The 20,362-nt window shown below is 36.5% G+C and overlaps 1 protein-coding gene across 1 annotated transcript in view; it reads right to left on the bottom strand.

Annotated features, from left to right (window-relative positions):
- The window catches only part of loxl4 (lysyl oxidase-like 4), a 37,561-nt gene that overhangs the window by 9,863 nt on the left and 7,336 nt on the right, over nt 1–20,362 (bottom strand). Inside the window, exons 5-11 of the mRNA XM_051648764.1 lie at nt 13,281–13,319; nt 12,845–13,058; nt 12,356–12,536; nt 5,119–5,273; nt 2,973–3,140; nt 2,089–2,251; nt 1,755–1,998 (exon numbers count right to left, since the gene is read on the bottom strand). Of these exons, the coding sequence (XP_051504724.1) occupies nt 1,755–1,998; nt 2,089–2,251; nt 2,973–3,140; nt 5,119–5,273; nt 12,356–12,536; nt 12,845–13,058; nt 13,281–13,319 (1,164 nt within the window). The remainder of the gene's footprint in view (nt 1–1,754; nt 1,999–2,088; nt 2,252–2,972; nt 3,141–5,118; nt 5,274–12,355; nt 12,537–12,844; nt 13,059–13,280; nt 13,320–20,362) is intronic.

Here is a 20,362-nt window from a genome sequence, read left to right as displayed (position 1 = left end):
AGAATTTCTAGCAAAAATGGACTTAAATATTGATTTGTTTCTCACCCAAACTTATCATAACACTTCTGAAGATATAGATTTAACCACTGGAGTGATATGGATTACTTTCATGCTGCCTTTATGTGCTTTTTGGAGTGTCAAATTCACTTGCATTGTGATGACCTACAGAGCTGAGATATTCTTATAAAAATCTTCATTTGTGTTCTGCAGAATAAGAAAATCATACATATCTGGGATGGCATGAGGATGAGTAAATGTTGAGAGAATTTTTATTTTTGGGTGAACTATCCCTTTAATATGCAGCATTATCACATATATGATGGGGACAAAAAAATGGGACCCACTTTATATTAGGTGGCCTTAACTACTATGTACTTAACCATTTTATACAATGTACTTATTATGTGCATACATGTTGTTGAATTGCAATTACATTTAAATACTTGCATTTAATTACATTTGTAGTTACACTGTTAACTTTACCCTTAACCTAACCCTTACCCCAAAACCTAACTCTAATCCCTAATCTTAACCCTAACCCTACCCTTATTCCCAGGGTTGGGAGGGTTACTTTTGAAATGTATTCCACTACAGATTACAGAATACATGCTGTAAAATTTAATTTGTAACGTATTCCGTTAGATTACTCAAGGTCAGTAATGTATTCTAAATACTTTGGATTACTTCGTCAGCACTGGTAGATTTTTTCACTTGTTTTGACTATAAAAACTCTGCCAGTACAGTAAGACAAAATACACATGTTAAAAATACATTCTCTGAAAAACCTAAATATCTAATGCAATGTTGTTTCTAAAACATGATAAAGCTACTTGATCTTGTTTTAAGGATTTTTAGATATTTTTACAGGAAAACAATACAAAAATTATTATCAAGAATACGATTTTTGCCCTAATATCAAAAGTCTTACTAGAAAAAAGAAATTATGATCTAACATGAATTTCCTTGATAAAAAAATATGATCGTGCCTGGTAACATGTGCATGTAAAATGGCTAGAAATAGCATTTTAGCTTAGTGTAAAGCTGACAATTTACACAAGTTTAATTTCTATTTCTTCTGCTCCAAACTTACTTCAAACTTACTTCTCTGTCTGCTTGTATGAATGTAACACATCATAAGAAATTGTTTCACCGCTGTTCAAATGCACTTTGGATCACATCATTTATATGTATAAATGTTTTCCATTTGAAAAGACTAAATATTAAATGAAAAAATGACAATAAAATGCAAAGTAATCTCTTCAGTAATCAAAATATGTTTTTGAATGTAACTGTATTCTAATTACTAATGATTTAAACTGTAACTGTAGTGGAATACAGTTACTTATATTTTGTATTTTAAATACATAATCCAGTTACATGTATTCCGTTACTCCCCAACACTGCTTACTCCTAAACCTACTAGTACCTCGAACTCAGTAGCAGCAAATGTGGGCATTTTGCAGAACAACATGTAGTTACACAGTAAATACATCATCTTGTATGTATTTAATGTTAGTACATATTAATTAAGGCCACCTAACATAAAGTGTGACCGAAAATGTACTGCATTGAAGGAATGACCAATCTTATGTTAGTTTTGGGATCTGCTTAGAGTGCTTCTATATTCATCAAATCCTAAACAATGGGACATTTTCATAAGGCATAATGACCATATTTTTTCAGCAACATTAATACATATTCATTATGTTCAAACTTCTCAATGGACAGAAAGAAAAACAGAAGAAAAATCTAACCGGTGGCACTGGTGCCAGGTCCAGGACTCTCTTGAGGCGCGGGGACGGAAGTCGGCTCTTCCCAGGTTCATGATACGGGAGGAGAAACGCAGAAGACGACGGTGACCGTACGGCCAGTTCATATGTCTGGCAGAAGAGGAGAGACAGTTCTCCTCATGCGCACAGGTGAGCAAATGCAGAGGTCTGTCTTCCAGGTAAGCGCTCTCCTGCACAAGCTGTGCATCCAACACAAGATCAGGTGCCGCTAAAGACAGGATGTTGATTTATTCATTTTCATCATTTAGTGCAGATAAAACTTTAATATACATCAGATGTCATCGTTCAAATCACATACTTTCTGAACAGGTGACGCCAGCTGCTTTAGCCCCGCCTCCACGAGGACAGTGGACATAACTATTACGACGACACTGCTGGATGGAGATTTCTGTTCCCACACAGTGAGTCCCACTCAATAACACTTCCTCTGCTGCAGGGTCCCCTTGCCAATAATATGTGTCCTATACACAAGACCAAGCATATGTTACCAAGCACTGGCTTTTTTAAACTGCAATGAGCCATATTGTCCAGATGAGATTTTTATGATTATAACAAGTAATTTGTGTTAGTTTGTGTACAGACAGGATTATTTTCATTACTACAGTACATTATAGTAATGGTAATGAGCTTTCTTCACATTGCAGCAATACGAATTGGTGAGAAATATGTTTAGTTGTCATGAAATCAATGCAAAAAATAGATTTTTTTTATTACTGGTCCAAAAATAGGTATCCTTTATGCTTATATTTTCGGGTGAAATAGGACCTGGACATTTTTTGTGAGATTCACCCAATAAGCACTATATTATTGGTACAACATGTTGTACAGTATTGTGAACAGAAAATATAACTGTCTTCAAACATGTCTTCAACTACTGACAGGTACATTTGGTGTTTGTTGTGCACATACTGTACTTGAACTTTTTTAGTTCAAGAATGTGCACAACAAATACCAAAGGTACCGGTAATTCTGTCTGAAAATACACAGTTTGCCGTTAACCTATCCCTCCCCTTCACCTCTACAAAACAAATACTGTATAAAACTAATGTTGCCCAGAAATATCCTGTGCCCAAAACATGCACAGGAAGCTCTCAAACACACTCAGACTGAGGCAACCAAAGCAAATAAAACAAGATATATATTCAGGTTACTGGAAAACACAACATTCCTCAGAAGTCTCACCTGATGAGCACGAGCGGCAAACCCAAAGCCCAGCTGCCGGCACACCACCATGGCTTCATTTATTCCCCAGTTCTCACTGCAAATCGTCCCCCATCGCTTTCTGCCCCCCATCTCCATGAGCACCTCCACACGACCCTCGCCTGGATCCCTACCCCCTGCCAACCGCACCTGAAACACAAACACAGTTTCATAAGAGAAAACCAAACACACAATGGCCCCAAAATATATTTGGACTCTTTTGGACACTTAAGTCTGAATGTCATTGCATTAGATAACTAAATATGGTGACAAACAAATGATACTAGACCTTTTATGCTGAAGATAAATAACACAATAAACTAATAGACCACATATGCTATATTTCTTTAAAAAGCCTTCCACTTCTTTTAATATTTTGTTATAAAATCAAATTGCATTCATACATTTTAAAGTGTGTCTTAAGTCTCCATATAGTTTTGGGGCCTGTATATAGTATGTGCCTGAATGATTAGAGCAATGCCAAAGGAATCATGCTGGATCTGTAGGGGTTGTTGAAAGTGCATTGTTTTCAGGAGTAGTTAACTAGAAGTAGCGACCCTACTAATTTAACTAAATTTTTCAGTAGAGTGTCGTTTTTCCAGTAATAAGCTGCATTTTCAAACAGGTAGAGCTGTAGCGTCACTAAATGCTACATTTGTCACTGTGTTGTATTGCTGCAATGGTGACGAGGGAGTAATCAAACATAATCGTCTTCTCTCTCATATGTAGCGCTGGGAAAGCCAAATAATTTCAGTGAATCAGTTCTTTCAGACAGTTCATGTAAATGAACTGGTTAAAATAAATGAGGTCCTTATATATTGTGTTGGGAAGACTGATTCATTGTAGTCAGTTTTTTCGGGTGGTTCATGTTAATGAACTAGTTCACAAAAATGATTCACTGATTCAGTTATGCCCCGCACTGCCTTAAAGGGACTTTGCCTTTTTTTAAGTGAAATATTTAGTCCATTGCTGCTGTTTATCACTATATTTCTATTCAGTTTTATGAAGGTGTTTTCTAGTATATTAAAGGAATATTCTGATTTCAATATATGTTAAGCTCAACCAACAACATTTGCGACATAATGTTGATTACCACAAAAAATTAAAAAAGCAAAAATCAGCAAAAACTGTTTTCTTTTAAAAAAAGCAAAAACCGTGGTTACAGTGAGACACTTAAAATGGAAGTGAATGGGGCCAATATTTGGAGGGTTTAAAAACAGAAATGTGAAGTTTATAATTTTATAAAAGCATTTACATTAATTCTACTGTTAAAGCTTGTGTATTATTTGAGCTGTGAAGCTCATCATTTTTACAGCTGTTTTAGGGTTTGTTTACATTACATCGTCATGGCAACGAAGTTGTAAAATTAGATATAACATTACACAGAAAAGTTTAGTAAGTGATTTTGTCACACTAAAATTATGTTAAAACGCATATTGTTTATGTCTTGTGGCTAAACTTTTGAAACAGTGAGTATTTTAACGTTTGCGGATTAGCTCCATTCACTTCCATTGTAAGAGCCTCACTGGAACCCAGATTTTTTTTTAAAGAAAGAAGGGGCAAGTCAAAACACATTTTTGTGGTAATCAATATTATGCCACAAATACTGTCGATTGAGCTTAACTTGTATTGAACCAAGAATATTCCTTTAAGTATACATTTATTTTCACTTTAATGTTGTCACTCTATTTGTTAAATTCTAATGAAATTTACTAAAATGGTTTTACTGGAGTAATACTGAACTAACCATGATTGTAGTAATCATGATTTTGGTAAATTTGGTTACCATGGATACTATGGTTTTACAACAAATACCATGGTTTAACTGTACAGTAGTACAATCATGGTTAATTTCCATAAGGAAATGTCACCCTAATGAATTCTGCCATTAGAACTGATCAATGTAGTTAGCTTCAATGTAGTTAATTACTTTTTTAGTAGCTTGTAGTGTAGATAACTACTTTTTGAAAAGAAATGCTTGACTGTAGTGAAATATTTGATGTTATGAGTACCTTGTAGCTTTGGAAGCTACAGTTTCAAAGTAGCTTCCCAAACACTGGAAAGTGCAGGTATGTATTCATCACAGCATTTACAATTACACCAGAATAACAGGTGGTCTTTTGCTCACCGTGTTCTCCAAGCCAGTCTTAGGAACATTGCATTTGACAGAAGCATCCCTGTTGTGTTTGAATGTCCAGGGAGGAACTTCCTGGAAGAAACAATCTAAAATGGACCGCTCTGTGCCTGTGCACTGCACTGAGTTCATATGGATCGGCCCCGTACCTGTAAAACAAACAAACAGTCGATGTCACTGGGGTTTCCTGAGTTAAAAGTCTTCAACTATAAAATATAAAATAATAATTCTCTGCTTATTTGGGTACTTTCAGCCATAAAAAACAGTAGGCATTTTCTTTTCTTTTTTTTTTTTTTTTTTTTATGACCCTGAGCTTACTGGAGCCTTGAAAATGTTACTGTCTGATCCAGCTTTAGCAACTGTTCTGTCCCAGACTGATCTCACTGTGAATTCGGCGACAGCAGGTCTAAAGTTTTTAAGTACTTACCTTAATCAAACTACAGCCCCCAGTCTCTGAAAACGGAAGTGTTATTGAGCATATGGGCAGTATGGGCATGTGTTAGCTCCAGTTTCCAGTTAAAATGTCCACAAGCAAGCTCTAAAGCGAGTGGTAAATAATGTAATGTAGTTAACAGGAAAGCATATTTGATTAAACATATGCCCTAACACAAACCCAAACCCTAAACCTGATTGTCAGTAGACTATCATTGAATTGCGCTTACGGTTGCCACCCGTCCTGTAAAATACAGGATCGTCCTGTACTTAAAGATGAAATTATTCAATTTGTCCCATATTTAAGGTGGTCGGACAGCGAAAACGTTCAAGGCAGACCCCTTTTTTATGTTTAACTTCTCTATAAAAGGCCTATATAATCTATATAATAGCAGAATTCCTCTCCTCTTAAGGTCATACACCTATGTGGGCCACATATAAATCTGATCAGAATCAAAGGTGTGCATTGCGTGCATGAAATCACTGTCATCACTATCTTGGAGTTCAATGGAGATAAGGAGAAAAAAAGCTCTTTCTAAAAGCTGTTACAGCTCATTTCCCACTTTGTTTATTTGTTCTGAAAAAACATTGCTCAATTCACTCTCATTTGGCTGCAAAACCAGACGGCAACACGTGAGCAGTGTGCTAAAAATTCTGCTATGAATGTGAAATCCACTACACCCAGCAGAAATATACCAGAGCAGCATTAGTGTAAATTTAATTATATCGTTTGTCTTCATCTCTGAAGTACATTCTGGGGAAATTCAGAGTAAATGAAGTTGAAAGCTGCATGAACTGCATGCTGTGGAAAAACAGTGATTATGTGCTATTGCACTGCGCTCGGCTAAGTTTAGTGCATAAAGTCTTACTGATCAAAACAACGATTTTCTTAACAGGCCACTGAAACCTAGACCAACTGTTTAGTTTCTGAAACAAAAATGATAGCCACAAGATACAAACACAGCTCCCTTTTTGGCCCCAGTTCTGGGAAGCAGTTCACTAGAGATTGGCTAAAACCCTGAGGGTTAATGTGCATATGTTTCCTGCTCATAGAGAAAATTACATATAATCAAGAATGTAAGCATATATTCAAGAATAGGGGGGACAAAAAGTGAAAGTTTAAGAATCAGTCATTGAAAACCCCATTGATCAACCACTAATCTGAACATTGGATGGGCTGTGTCCCCCTTAATGTCTATGGTGGTTACATTTTATATAATATAAATGTATATATATATTATTATATTTACAATATATACAGTACATATATACACAGATGAGCCAAAAAATTATGACCACCTGCCTAATATGCTGTTGGTCCTCCATGTGCCGCCAAAACAGCACCAACCTTCTGAGGCATGACTCTACAAGACCCCTGAAGGTGTCCTGTGGTATCTGGCATGAAGACATTAGCAGAAAATACTTAAAGTCCTGTACGTTGCGAGGTGGAGCCGCCGTGGACTGGACTTGTTGGTCCAGCACATCCCACTGATGCTCAATCGCTTTCGACGGTGGACAGGGGTCATCATGGGCACTCTGACCGGTCTGCGGCTACGCAGCCCCATACATAGCAGGGTGTGATGCACTGTGTGTTGTGACCACGGATATATATATATATATATATATATATATATATATATATATATATATATATATATATATATATATATAGAACTGGACTGCTTATGACGTGATACCATTGAAGCTACTGCGCCGCCATATTATTATGCCCAAACATTTCAATGTCCTTATTGATTTAATAGGAAATCATCTCATTTCAGTGAGTAAACATTAGTCATTCAATCACCGATTTTATATCTGAAATCGGCATGTACATCACTAGATGCAAACGTCCCACACGTGTAATTATTTATTTATTTAAAGTAGGGAATTTTTCCTGTTTCTTGAAAGCCTGAGCAAGTTATGTGTATCTACTATATCAAACAGTATCCACCTCTAACAAACTTCATCAGTGAACAGATCAGCTGAATGTAAACAAGTTCACTGAAACTGAGGTAAGATACAAACTTATTTTGATCATCGAAGTGTTGTTTGTTCAGAATTACTTTTTTATGTTTTTATCAAAAAGTGCATTGTTCTCGCAGTCACTCTCTCCCTCTATCACATCACGCGTGAAGCGGGCGCTGAGATTGAGGGAGACAAAGCAAAGTTGGTTAAAATTAAGCTGATACATATAGCTGATATAGATTTAAATGGCTCCGACATTGTGATCCGCATATATATCTTCTCCCTCGTAACGAATATTATCCATAACAAGCTAATTAAACATGATTGTTAGTAGAGGGTGAAATACAACTGTCGTATCCGCAGGTCGGAGACAGTGAATCAGGGGTGTTTTTGCCTGTCAGTCATTGATGCTCTATAGCAGTTTGGGTATACTAAAATGGCCGCTCGAACACTTCTGGTGGCTTCACCTCCTGCTGGCAGTTTATCGCTGCATCAGCAATCTATATCAGTGGTTGTGACACATTCCTCCTGTAACCATCATTACAATTTTCTGTGACTTGTGCCACAGTAGACCTTCTGTCGGTTCAGACCAGACGGGATATCCTTCACTGCCCTCGCACATCGATGAGCCTTGGGCCTCGGACCACTGTCGGTAGGTACTCACCACTGCTGACTGGGAGCACCCTACAAGCCTTGCTGTTTCAGAGATGCTCTGACCCAGTCGTCAGGCCATAACAATTTGGCCCTTGTCAAAGTCGCTCAGGTCTTTACTCCTGCCCATTTCTCCTGCATTCAACACGTTGACTATGAGAACTGATTGTTCGCTCACCATCTAATCTACCCAGACCTTGACATGTGGCCTTTTTAGGAGATTATCAACGTTATTTGCTTCACCTGTGAGTGGTCATAGTGTTTTGGCTCATCACTATATATACATATACTGTGTGTGTGTATATATATATTATATATATATATATATATATATATATATATATATATATATATATATATATATATATATATATATATATATATATAATGGAAATACACTATTGGTTTAATTCTTTAAATTTATGTTGACGATGTTATTAATCAAAAATGGAAACTTTTAATCATTGTGTCATTTGCTAGTGTAAGAAAATCTTAATCATGTGCATTATGTGCTGTCACTGTAAAGTAAAATAAGTAGAAATCAACTTGAAAAGAGTGTATGACTATTACAAGTTCAAAAAGGCAAGTTAGTAACAGAAAAATGTAAGTTTAAGTAGTTCAGAAGTGGCCAATGCAGTTGTTTTGTGACAGTCTGCACTGAACAGTTTCACTAGACTGTGTTTTTTGGAAAATTGACATTTTCTTCTCTCTAAAATTAAACAACATACAGTATATATCCCACATTAATGGTGTTTTTCTTTCATAGAGTAGCCATAATCCCTATTTTAGGAGCAGATTAAATGACTATATAAGAAATATTTCTCTCAGCCAAGTGCATATGTCAGTGTCGGTTTAAAGCCACAGGGAAAACTCTGTGGAAACATTATTATTCTGGTCTGTGGTCTTTATATTGTATGTTGATAGAAATGTGCTTAATGCAGAATGTGTGCATGTAAAGTGTCAAAGAGGGTGACTTGACATCCCTTGTTTACACAACCTCACTGAGGCCATATTTACTTGGTGATAAAGCATTTAATAACATCTCAAGACATGGTCATGCAGGGACTTCAGGAAAGATTGGCTTACTTTCATCTTACTGGGAGGTCAGGCTTAGAGAATACTTCAACAGAATGTGTTGCTTTACGCTGCAGTGTCCCTCAAAAAAGATCTGCATTATCATACAGCCCACGTGCTAGATGCATGATCAGACTTGATAAACCATAGCTGCGTCCGAATTCACATACTTTAAGAGTATGTACTGAATTTGATGAAAAACGTACTTCAAGACCGTTAATTAAGTACGTTCTTTAGATATGCAGGTGTCCTTTGACCCATATATTCTTTGACCTATGACACTGAACACTAAATGACACTATGTCTCACTGAACGGGCCTGTGAATTCATATGTTTTCTTTGGCAGTGCAATGCATTCTGTACAGACACCATTATTTAGGATCACTTCTAAATGTGGTGACCACAGCTGGGTACAAATAGTCCATCTCAACAGACTTCCTATTTTAACTGTCTGTCTCAAACAGTCCATCACTTTTCTGTCATCGAAATGCTAATTTATGCCTTTTTCCACTCAATATATGTTTTTGTGGCCTTGGCTGTACTAGGAAAATTATACACGACAATAAAATGCCTAAAGACTTCTACATTATGGAAGGGCGGAAATCATAAGCTTTGATCTCAAGTAGTCATACCACTTCTACATCCAAACTCCTGGATCTAAAACTCAGCAAGTGGAGTCACTTTACACAGTACTGGCTAATAAACTGGATGGTAATTTCAGACGACGAAAGTAGGCAACCTTCTATTTGACAGCTGTCTCCGGTAATATGAACACTGAAATATGAACCAGAAGAAACCCAAATGTATTTTGGCAGTACATTAAAAGTTTTTTTGCCTCAACAGACAACTTCAGTAGTGGCTCTCAACTGGAGTGTTGTGACCCAAAAATTGCAAGTCTGTTCTGATAGGGCTGTGGACAGAAGGGAGAAAACAATGCTAAATGCAAATAATTAAATGCAACCATATAATCATACATAGTTAAGATAACAACATAAATAGGCTTATCAATTTTGAAAAGGGAGGAGAATCACTTCCCATATGTTTTGTTGTTAATGTCAAAGGCTGTGCGTCAAATCTAACTATGAGGTATTTTGGTGCAAATTCATCTGTCACTTGGTACTTGCTAATGTGTAGCAAAATTAGACATGTGCCAACATGGACAGTTTGCATGACATCCTCAAAAACCATGATACTGAAAATATGACCCAGACAACATTAAATATGGGTTCACTTGCAATGAGGTTAGTGTTGACCACAATGTGTTTCAAGTGACATTTAGAAACCAAACACTAAGAAGTCAATTTTCCTATTCAGCTTATGTGATATTAATAATTTGGCTTATTGTTGGGCCTATACAGTTCATGGTAATATTAATACATTTTAATGTTTGGATTTAAGGATGTTTACCTGAATATGATAAACAATTTTGGTTCTGATTTGGGCTTAAAAGTATTTGGCCCAGCCTTGGCCTGCTTCTTTAGAGCAACAACAGATCACAGATCAGTTAGTCAGTAAGATCAGTAGCTATAAATCAACAGTTCATCCTTTCACTTCTTTGAATTGTGGCACATGATTTAAAAAAACCATCTATGAATTACACCCTTATCTCACTTCCTTTTATTTTTGAAAATATTTTCACTGTAAACTAGTTTATGTTGCAATATCATAGCTATGTTTCATCAGAGCGAGATCGGGAAGTCTTCGATAAATTGCTACTGTCATCGTTTCTCTTTGGCAATGCAATTATCCCATCCCATTAGAGTGGGCCTATGCAGCTCTGAATACTGATCACTGGAGAGCTTTGTCTCTTTCAGCCAAAGTAAACTCGCATGCAGTGTGCCTTTGAACTGAACCGGGAACCACAGAAAGTTCAGGGAAAGTTCCTCAGCTGAAAGCATCATCACAGCCACGGAATGCATGTTTTGCACCTGGAGAGCTCAATATCATATAATATAAGCATTCAACACATCGTCTCTGTGACACCCCATAGTCAGCTTGTATATTAAGCTGCAGACAGGCGTATCCCACAGATAAGCATGGCTTACAAATGCTTCTCAGTGTGGCAAACTCAGCATGAACTTAATCGTCTACATAGTTATGAGTCACCTTCTTCCCAAAAATGAAAATACTGTCATTATTTACTCTTATAATGACTCTATTTACCCTTATGTTTTATCCAAACCTGTAAGTTGTTATTTTCATCTGTGGAACGTAAAAAGAGAAATTTTGAAGAATCAATGACAGTTTATAGTGTCTCATGTGCCATATGTTAAAGGGATAGTTCTCCCAAAAATGAAAATTCTCTCATCATCTACTCCCTCTCATGCCATTCCAGATGTGTATGACTTTCTTTCTTCTGCTGAACACAAACAAAGATTTTTAGAAGAATATCTCAGCTCTGTAGGTCCATACAATGCAAGTGAATGGCGGTCAGAACTTTGAAGGTCCAAAAAGCATATGTAGGCAGCATAAAAGTAATCCATATGACTCCAGTGGTTAATTCCATATTTTCAGAAGTGATCTAATAGGTGTGGACGAGAAACAGATAAATATTTAAGTCCTTTTTCACTATAAATTCTCCTACCTGCCCAGTAGGTGGCGATATGCCCAACAAATGTGAATCGTCAAAAACAAAAGAAAAAGAATGTGAAAGTGGAGATATATAGTAAAAAGGACTTAAATATTTATCTGTTTCTCACCCACACCTATTATATCGCTTCTGAAGATATGGGTTTAACCACTGGAGTAATATGGATTACTTTTATGCTGCCTTTATAAGCTTTTTGGACCTTCGAAGTTCTGCTCACAATTCACTTGCATTGTATGGACCTACAATGCTGAGCTCTTCTTCTAAAAATCTTCGTTTGTGTTCAGCAGAAGAAAAAAGTCATGCACATCTGGGATAGCATGAGGGTGAGTAAATGATGAGAGATTTTTTATTTTTGGGTGAACTAACCCTTAGAGTCTTGTGTGATGAACAGACTCAAATGTGAATATGCAGAATAAATAACAGTAAATTGGTTTGGAGCAACATGATTGCGAGTAAATAATTGAAGAATTTTTATTTTGGGTTGAACTTTTCTTTTAAGTTTAAACTACCTCTCACCTTGACCCATGTATGCCCCAGTAAGAGCCTCTTTGGCAGTGCCAAATCCCAGCTCTCTGCACACCACACTGGCTGAGATACGGTCCCACAGGTGGTCAACCACAGTTCCCCATTTTCCCTCACGCAGAACCTCGACTCTACCATCCCCCAGACGTGGCCCTGCTTTCAAACGCACTGGCAGCTATGAGAGAAGATGAAAAATACAAGCAGGCAAGTTTTAAAGGTTAAAATGGTTTGATCACTGCACTTTATGGCTGGCCAACTTAAATATACAGGACTAAATATCTTTTCAAAGAAACTGTCTGGCGTGAGACTGTTGCTCAGTATTGGGTAACAAAAGTAAGCTTAGCATGAAAAAGTTTTTTTTTTTTTTTTTTTTTTTTTTTATGAAATGTAGAAAATAAAATAAATCATCTCTTTATTAATAATGGTTATTGAATCCAAAATAATGAAATGTTTCTCTTTTGTTGTGTGTGTTTTAAGGGATACCTCCACAGGGTGAGGGGCCTGGGATTGCCCAGAGGACATACGAGCGAACTGGGGTCCAGGTACACAACGGGCCACAGCATGGCGGCCATTCTTACAGGGGGTGGGGCTTCGGTGGATTGAGAGCTGGGCATGGCACTCTGCCAGGCTGGGCTCTGTGCCCAGACAATGCACTTTTTCAACCCAAAATCCCTTCTTTTTAGCCATTTGACTCAATCTAGGAGATAAAGAGAGAGAGCAGGAGTCATTGTTAGAAATACACTGTATACCATATATGTAATATATACACTCTTGATGTATTGAAACAAAGATATATTATGAAAGTAGTTGTGTAATACTTGTGTGGCTCTTTGATCAGATAATGTTACAAATACTTTAAATATGTCATTGTTTGTCTCATTACAAAAAAGGAACTGAAAGAAAGTGGAACTGATTTTACCTAGTTGTTGAATCCTTGATTTTTTTATCCCATATTTTTCTGTGAAGGAAAGAAGTGAATAGCATTTTTAGATATATACATACACTATATTACACTGGTAATATGAAAAAATGTATGCACGTAAAACAAATCATTGACCACATGAGGTTTTGGTCTTAACTTTTTAATTACCATTGTGTCTTTCATTCAGGATAATTTTTTTTACATATTTAACAGTCAAAACTTGTATATACTGTATACTCTGAAAACATGCATCACACTGCTTGGTCGAGTTTAAATCTGAAACAGTTCAAACATTGCTACTATACTATAATAAAAATGAATGGCACACAGACATACAGTACCCATCTAAGCACATACACAGATGTTTTAACTTTAATCTACCACTAAATGGCTTTCAAAAATGTTGAGTCTATAAACAGATATTTCCACTTGCCTGAGTGCTGGCATCCAGGAATGGGCACAGCAAGACTTTCCAAAAACAAACTGAACTCACAAAAGCTACATCTATCCAGTGTCTAAGTAAGAAAAAGGGAGAGAAAGAAAAAGAGGGAGAAAGATCCATCCATCCATGAGAACATCCACTGCTAATGCACTTGTTAACACAGTGACACATTACATCATCACTGTCATTATCATCATCATTTGTCAAATTAAGTGTGGGTTACTTATTTTGATGTTAAAAAACTTTTCATATCCCAGCTTAATGTGGATGGACAACTAAGTAAGCCATTCGTAGGTTGATTTCTCAAAAGGTGTAAACACTGTAGCTCTGTATAGTGCTATCAAAACACTGCTCTTTTTGTTTAAGCTCAGCTGCCATCACAGCTGTAATGATACAGCTAAACCAATGATGTGAGTTGGGGGTGGTAATATCTGTTTGCCCAATTAATGAGGGTTCAGGATACCTGTTTGAAAACAATCCTTATTTTTGCAATTCCAATTTGGTGGAAAAAAATAGAAGACAAAATAAAAAATTATGTGCAAATTAAACTGGCAAAATAAATAAACATTGTATTATATTCTGATACGTCTAAAGGAATGAAATTCAAATTAGTATAGTAATCAACAGAAAAGAAACCAAAACCAAATACTGTGTGGGATTTCCAGTTGAATTACCTCATAAAATATTCAGTATGTTTCTACCATATGACACTCTGTTGTAACTTTCTAGTAACTCTACAGAACTCCAGTATTTTTGTCTTATTTTCTGGTAAATACAGGTGCATCTCAATAAATTAGAATGTCGTGGAAAAGTTCATTTATTTCAGTAATTCAACTCAAATTGTGAAACTCGTGTATTAAATAAATTCAATGCACACAGACTGAAGTAGTTTAAGTCTTTGGTTCTTTTAATTGTGATGATTTTGGCTCACATTTAACAAAAACCCACCAATTCACTATCTCAAAAAATTAGAATACATCATAAGACCAATAAAAAAAACATTTTTAGTGAATTGTTGGCCTTCTGGAAAGTATGTTCATTTACTCTATATGTACTCAATACTTGGTAGGGGCTCCTTCTGCTTTAATTACTGCCTCAATTCGGCGTGGCATGGAGGTGATCAGTTTGTGGCACTGCTGAGGTGGTATGGAAGCCCAGGTTTCTTTGACAGTGGCCTTCAGCTCATCTGCATTTTTTGGTCTCTTGTTTCTCATTTTCCTCTTGACAATACCCCATAGATTCTCTATAGGGTTCAGGTCTGGTGAGTTTGCTGGCCAGTCAAGCACACCAACACCATGGTCATTTAACCAACTTTTGGTGCTTTTGGCAGTGTGGGCAGGTGCCAAATCCTGCTGGAAAATGAAATCAGCATCTTTAAAAAGCTGGTCAGCTGAAGGAAGCATGAAGTGCTCCAATATTTCTTGATAAACGGGTGAAGTGACTTTGGTTTTCAAAAAACACAATGGACCAACACCAGCAGATGACATTGCACCCCAAATCATCACAGACTGTGGAAACTTAACACTGGACTTCAAGCAACTTGGGCTATGAGCTTCTCCACCCTTCCTCCAGACTCTAGGACCTTGGTTTCCAAATGAAATACAAAACTTGCTCTCATCTGAAAAGAGGACTTTGGAACACTGGGCAACAGTCCAGTTCTTCTTCTCCTTAGCCCAGGTAAGACGCCTCTGACGTTGTCTGTGGTTCAGGAGTGGCTTAACAAGAGGAATACGACAACTGTAGCCAAATTCCTTGACAAGTCTGTGTGTGGTGGCTCTTGATGCCTTGACCCCAGCCTCAGTCCATTCTTGAATCGATTTTGCTTGACAATCCTCATAAGGCTGCGGTTCTCTCGGTTGGTTGTGCATTTTTCTTCCACACTTTTTCCTTCCACTCAACTTTCTGTTAACATGCTTGGATACAGCACTCTGTGAACAGCCGGCTTCTTTGGCAATGAATGTTTGTGGCTTACCCTCCTTGTGAAGGGTGTCAATGATTGTCTTCTGGACAACTGTCAGATCAGCAGTCTTCCCCATGATTGTGTAGCCTAGTGAACCAAACTAAGAGACCATTTTGAAGGCTCAGGAAACCTTTGCAGGTGTTTTGAGTTGATTAGCTGATTGGCATATCACCATATTCTAATTTGTTGAGATAGTGAATTGGTGGGTTTTTGTTAAATGTGAGCCAAAATCATCACAATTAAAAGAACCGAAGACTTAAACTACTTCAGTCTGTGTGCATTGAATTTATTTAATACACGAGTTTCACAATTTGAGTTGAATTACTGAAATAAATGAACTTTTCCACGACATTCTAATTTATTGAGATGCACCTGTATATCTAAACAAAAAAGAATACTTGAGAAGCAGAATGATGAGATATTAAGTCTTGTTTTCAGAGAAGTCTTAACAAAATTTAGTGGGGTTTGAGCTTAAACAAGAAAAAACTCTTGGCCAAAGAGGTAAGAAAAATTACATTGTTTTCCCTTTGAATCAAGTTTTGTTTTTTCATTTATTTTTTCTTACCCCAATGGAAAATAGTTTTCACTTGTTATAAGCATAAACTCATAAACAAAACATTTTTTGTCATTTTGCTTCTTAAGTTAATGTATCTTTTTTTTAAGGATGTTTAGATATTTTTAATGGAAAACAAGAAAAAACATTTTTTGCAGTGTATCTGTCCCTTAAAAGTGAATACTCCACACTAACTCCAAGCTAGCCATTTTAAACAGTAAATCGATCAAGCAAAGCTCAGGGGAATGATACCACCGATCATTTTTTATCTTTGTTTCATTAATAATTTTTTCACTGAAGAAAATGATACAAGTAATATAACATAACATAACGAACAATGCTGTGCCAAACACCAGTCCAAGCTTCAAACAATATACAGAGGCCCCAACAGAGCGAAAAATTTGCAAAAAGTGCCAAGTGCAATTGCAAAATGTTATCGGAACTACCCCTTCATCAGTGCTAGATACCTTAAGCGACACACCTACAGTCATTTGTAGTACAAGCATTTACCGTAAATATTCTAATATTATACAACAAAATCAAAAGTCCAAAAGACATAGATTTGTACATCCAGAATGGCATAGCTTGTAAACATATATCAAAATATACTTTTGGAACATAAATAAAAAAATTTTTGGACCATATCATTTTTTTAAATATACACAGCAACATATACGCAACACAGACCTTGTGCACCGTGAATAGTTAAGGAGAAACTTTATTAATCACAGAGTTTCAATCTAAAGAAAAAATGTTTTGTTTATCTTTGTTTTCCAGGAAAAATATCTTAACATCCTTAAAGGTGCACTCAGTAATTTTTTCCTTATTACAAAAGTTTAAGTTGAATTGCAATTTTGCAATAAATGTAGGAAAATATGACCACTCACATTAAAATGAAGACTCCTATCATATCAGTAACCTTACAAAAGCTGTTTTATTCTACATGAAGAGGGTCTGCACATGGGGGCTGCCATGTTAGAATCACATGACCAGCCGAATACTACTCGCTTAATCTCAGTAACCGTCCTGTTATTTGACACTTTCACTCATTGATTAAAGTAATCATTTACTTTAATATATTAAAGTAAATGATTATACATTTCTACAATGGCATCTGAAACTGAAAACTATTGATTTTAATTTATGCTGCATCCAAGCCGCTAGATGTCATTGTAAGTACAAGATGGCACAAAGACAAATGTTTCTAAGTGCACCTTTAAAACAAGATGGCATTTTGAATCAGTTTTATAGGCTTTGTGGTTAAAGGTGCAAAATTTTCATGTAATATTTTTTTTGCCAATGTGTGAACGGCTTGTAACGCAACTTAAAAAATGAGCCCTTCCCGGACTTCCTAGGTTGCCTATTAAAGCCTGTAGACTGATTTTCATGCGAAGGGAGCGGGTCGGTTTTGCTGGGAAAATCCAAAGTATGTGACGCTTAGGCGCGCTTCCGAGAGCCTTGACTCAGTGTTTCTCTTCCGCTATTCAACAGCGACAACAAACTGCAACACTAGGTAACGTTATCTTAGAGATGGAATCCAGCAAACGGCCAGCTCCCAGCACAACACCAACTCCTACACAAACTCCGAGTAAGCCAGAAAAGAAAAAAACATTTATCTACTGAATCCAGTCTGGCTTACCGGGAACGTGATCGTGGTCGAGCGAAAACTAGAGTGAACATCTGCAGGGGATTTGACTCCTGGAGGGACCTTCGTTCAGTTTTGGGGATCAAAACGTTGGTTCTTCTTATTGGACAGGTAAGCTTACATAACTGCAAAGCATGTGAAATACAATGCAATAAGGATTGATCTGTGTAATTTTAGCTAACTTGATCTTGCCTGCACAGTAACTGTCATAAACAATGTTAATCTGTAATTATTCAGCAAGGTAAACTACAATAACACATGAAATGAATGCTAGACAATGTTCAAGATAATGCAAAAAGACCCATTCATTAGTGTAACGTAACTTGTTTATACAGGAAATATATACATTCTATTATTATAAAACAATAGCGCATCGAAATATCAAAATGACAGTTGTGATGGAATCACATCAATACTGAATTGTGTTAACATATTTATAATGTACAGTCTATTTTATAAACAGCTACTGTCATCATCTACCAAATTTAGCTAACAGCTATTGATAAAGCTGGCTAGCTAGCTAACGCCGACATAAGCTGTCATATAAATGCAGTCAATGTATCATGCAAAGAAAAGTGATTACTTAAAACTACAGTCTCACATAGCCAGAGCTATATCCACACTTTGTTTTAGCCCTGTTCCAGCACTGGAGAGTCAAATATAAAATACAGTCTCAAAGTTTGTAGTAAAACTGTCATAACTGTGTCATTTTAATTATGCTACCTCATCTGTCAGCATGATGCCGGTGAATCATGTTGTCTCTTTGTACGTTACGTCATTGTTTTGGCCAATGCTCACGTCCCTATAGAGTGTGTGCACGAGCGCGAGCATGAGCAACAGGTCGCTGGCTGCAGTTCACTTAACGGCCACAGGTGTCATTAATAACACGGGTTTCTGAATCTTACATACTCCACCTTTAAGTAAGACGACTTTAAAAAATGGCCAGAAAAGATAAAGTTAAACATTCCCCTATGTTACTGTCTGAAGTTTTTTATTTATTTTTTTATTTGTTCTGACAGTCTCTGGCATTGCATTACCCACCTGCTCATGTAATTAGTCCTAGAGTTCCACCCTTAGTTTACTGCTGAACCAAGAAAAGTTAATGATAGAGAGGGCTGGTCTGTTTCAAGACAACAATCATGCCACTGTTATTAATGTAAGCATTAGTCTATACATACATACACACATTCTTTTTCTCTCTCACTAGATCTCAGACAACATGCTATTAAGCATTTATTTAAGCAACCAGGTACTGGGGGACCAACAACGTTTTTGATCCAGGAAAACATCTTACTTGGCAAAATCCTGGTTACCATTTCACGTCATATCTGTTTCTATGTTGCATATTTTATCATGGCTGGAACGCAGTATTGACCTTCAGTATAATCAATGAGGAACGGAACTATTCATGCTAAAATTTTGTTTATAATATTATATATAAAATATATTGGTAACACTTTACAATAATCTTCCATTTGTTAACATTAGTTAACAACATTAGTTAACATGAACTAACAATGAACAATACTTTTACAGCATTTATTAATCTTGGTTAATGTTAATTTCAACATAGTATACATTTTTTAAATCAACGTTGTATATGTTAACATTAGTGCACTATGAACTAATGTGAACTAACAATGAACAACAGTATTTTTATATACCTCATGCATTAACTAATGTTTATGAATGGAACCTTTTTGTAAAGTGTTACCAATATATTTAAAATATATTAATTAGTATTTCCTGTAATCTATGCTGGTCATATATTCACACTATAGCCAAATCTGTTGTCTCTGATTAGAAGAAAAAATATTTTGTCTGATTCTGTACAATTTATTTGATACAATAAAGCAAATCTCTTACACCAGGCCAGACCAGACTAAATATTTAAGTGTTGGTCCAACAACCTAAACTTGATCAAATGTGTTGATTATGGTGCTCAACATTCATTGGACTGAAAATAAGAGGTTTAAACCCTGCCATTAAATGACACTGAGGTTATCAAATATCTCAGCACAAAATCCACAAATATGAAAGGTGAGTCTTCCTTTTATTGGTAGTCTGATTGAAGCATTGTTTAGTTCAAGCAGATTCTAAGTAGGTAAAATATTATACTAAATGTTTTAGATGTTAGTAATACAATAATTGAGCCTGTTTTGTGGCTTAAGTCTTTAAATTTCCTCGGTGACATAGACAGAGTGTGTCCTGCTGACACAGCAGCCAAAAGGGCGCAGCTATAATTGTAATCTTTCTTTCCCTTATTTGCCAGAAACGTGGAAATCTTCTGAGCGACCCAACATTTAATTACAGCATCTTCAGTGAAGGATCCAGCAGAGGGCGTGTGCTGGCGGGGCAGCTCATGAGGAATCACTCTTAAGTACATCTGTCAAGTCTGGTGCTCTGTGGATCCTTTACAGAATGCACGTACGACATGGTGAGGTCAGGTACTGGGCATGCTCACTGACGAGAAGGAGCC

This window comes from Myxocyprinus asiaticus, chromosome 21 (genome assembly GCF_019703515.2).
Source record: "Myxocyprinus asiaticus isolate MX2 ecotype Aquarium Trade chromosome 21, UBuf_Myxa_2, whole genome shotgun sequence".
In the NCBI taxonomy this organism is placed as follows: Eukaryota; Metazoa; Chordata; class Actinopteri; order Cypriniformes; family Catostomidae; genus Myxocyprinus; species Myxocyprinus asiaticus.
This window is presented reverse-complemented; position numbering and strand designations above follow the sequence as displayed.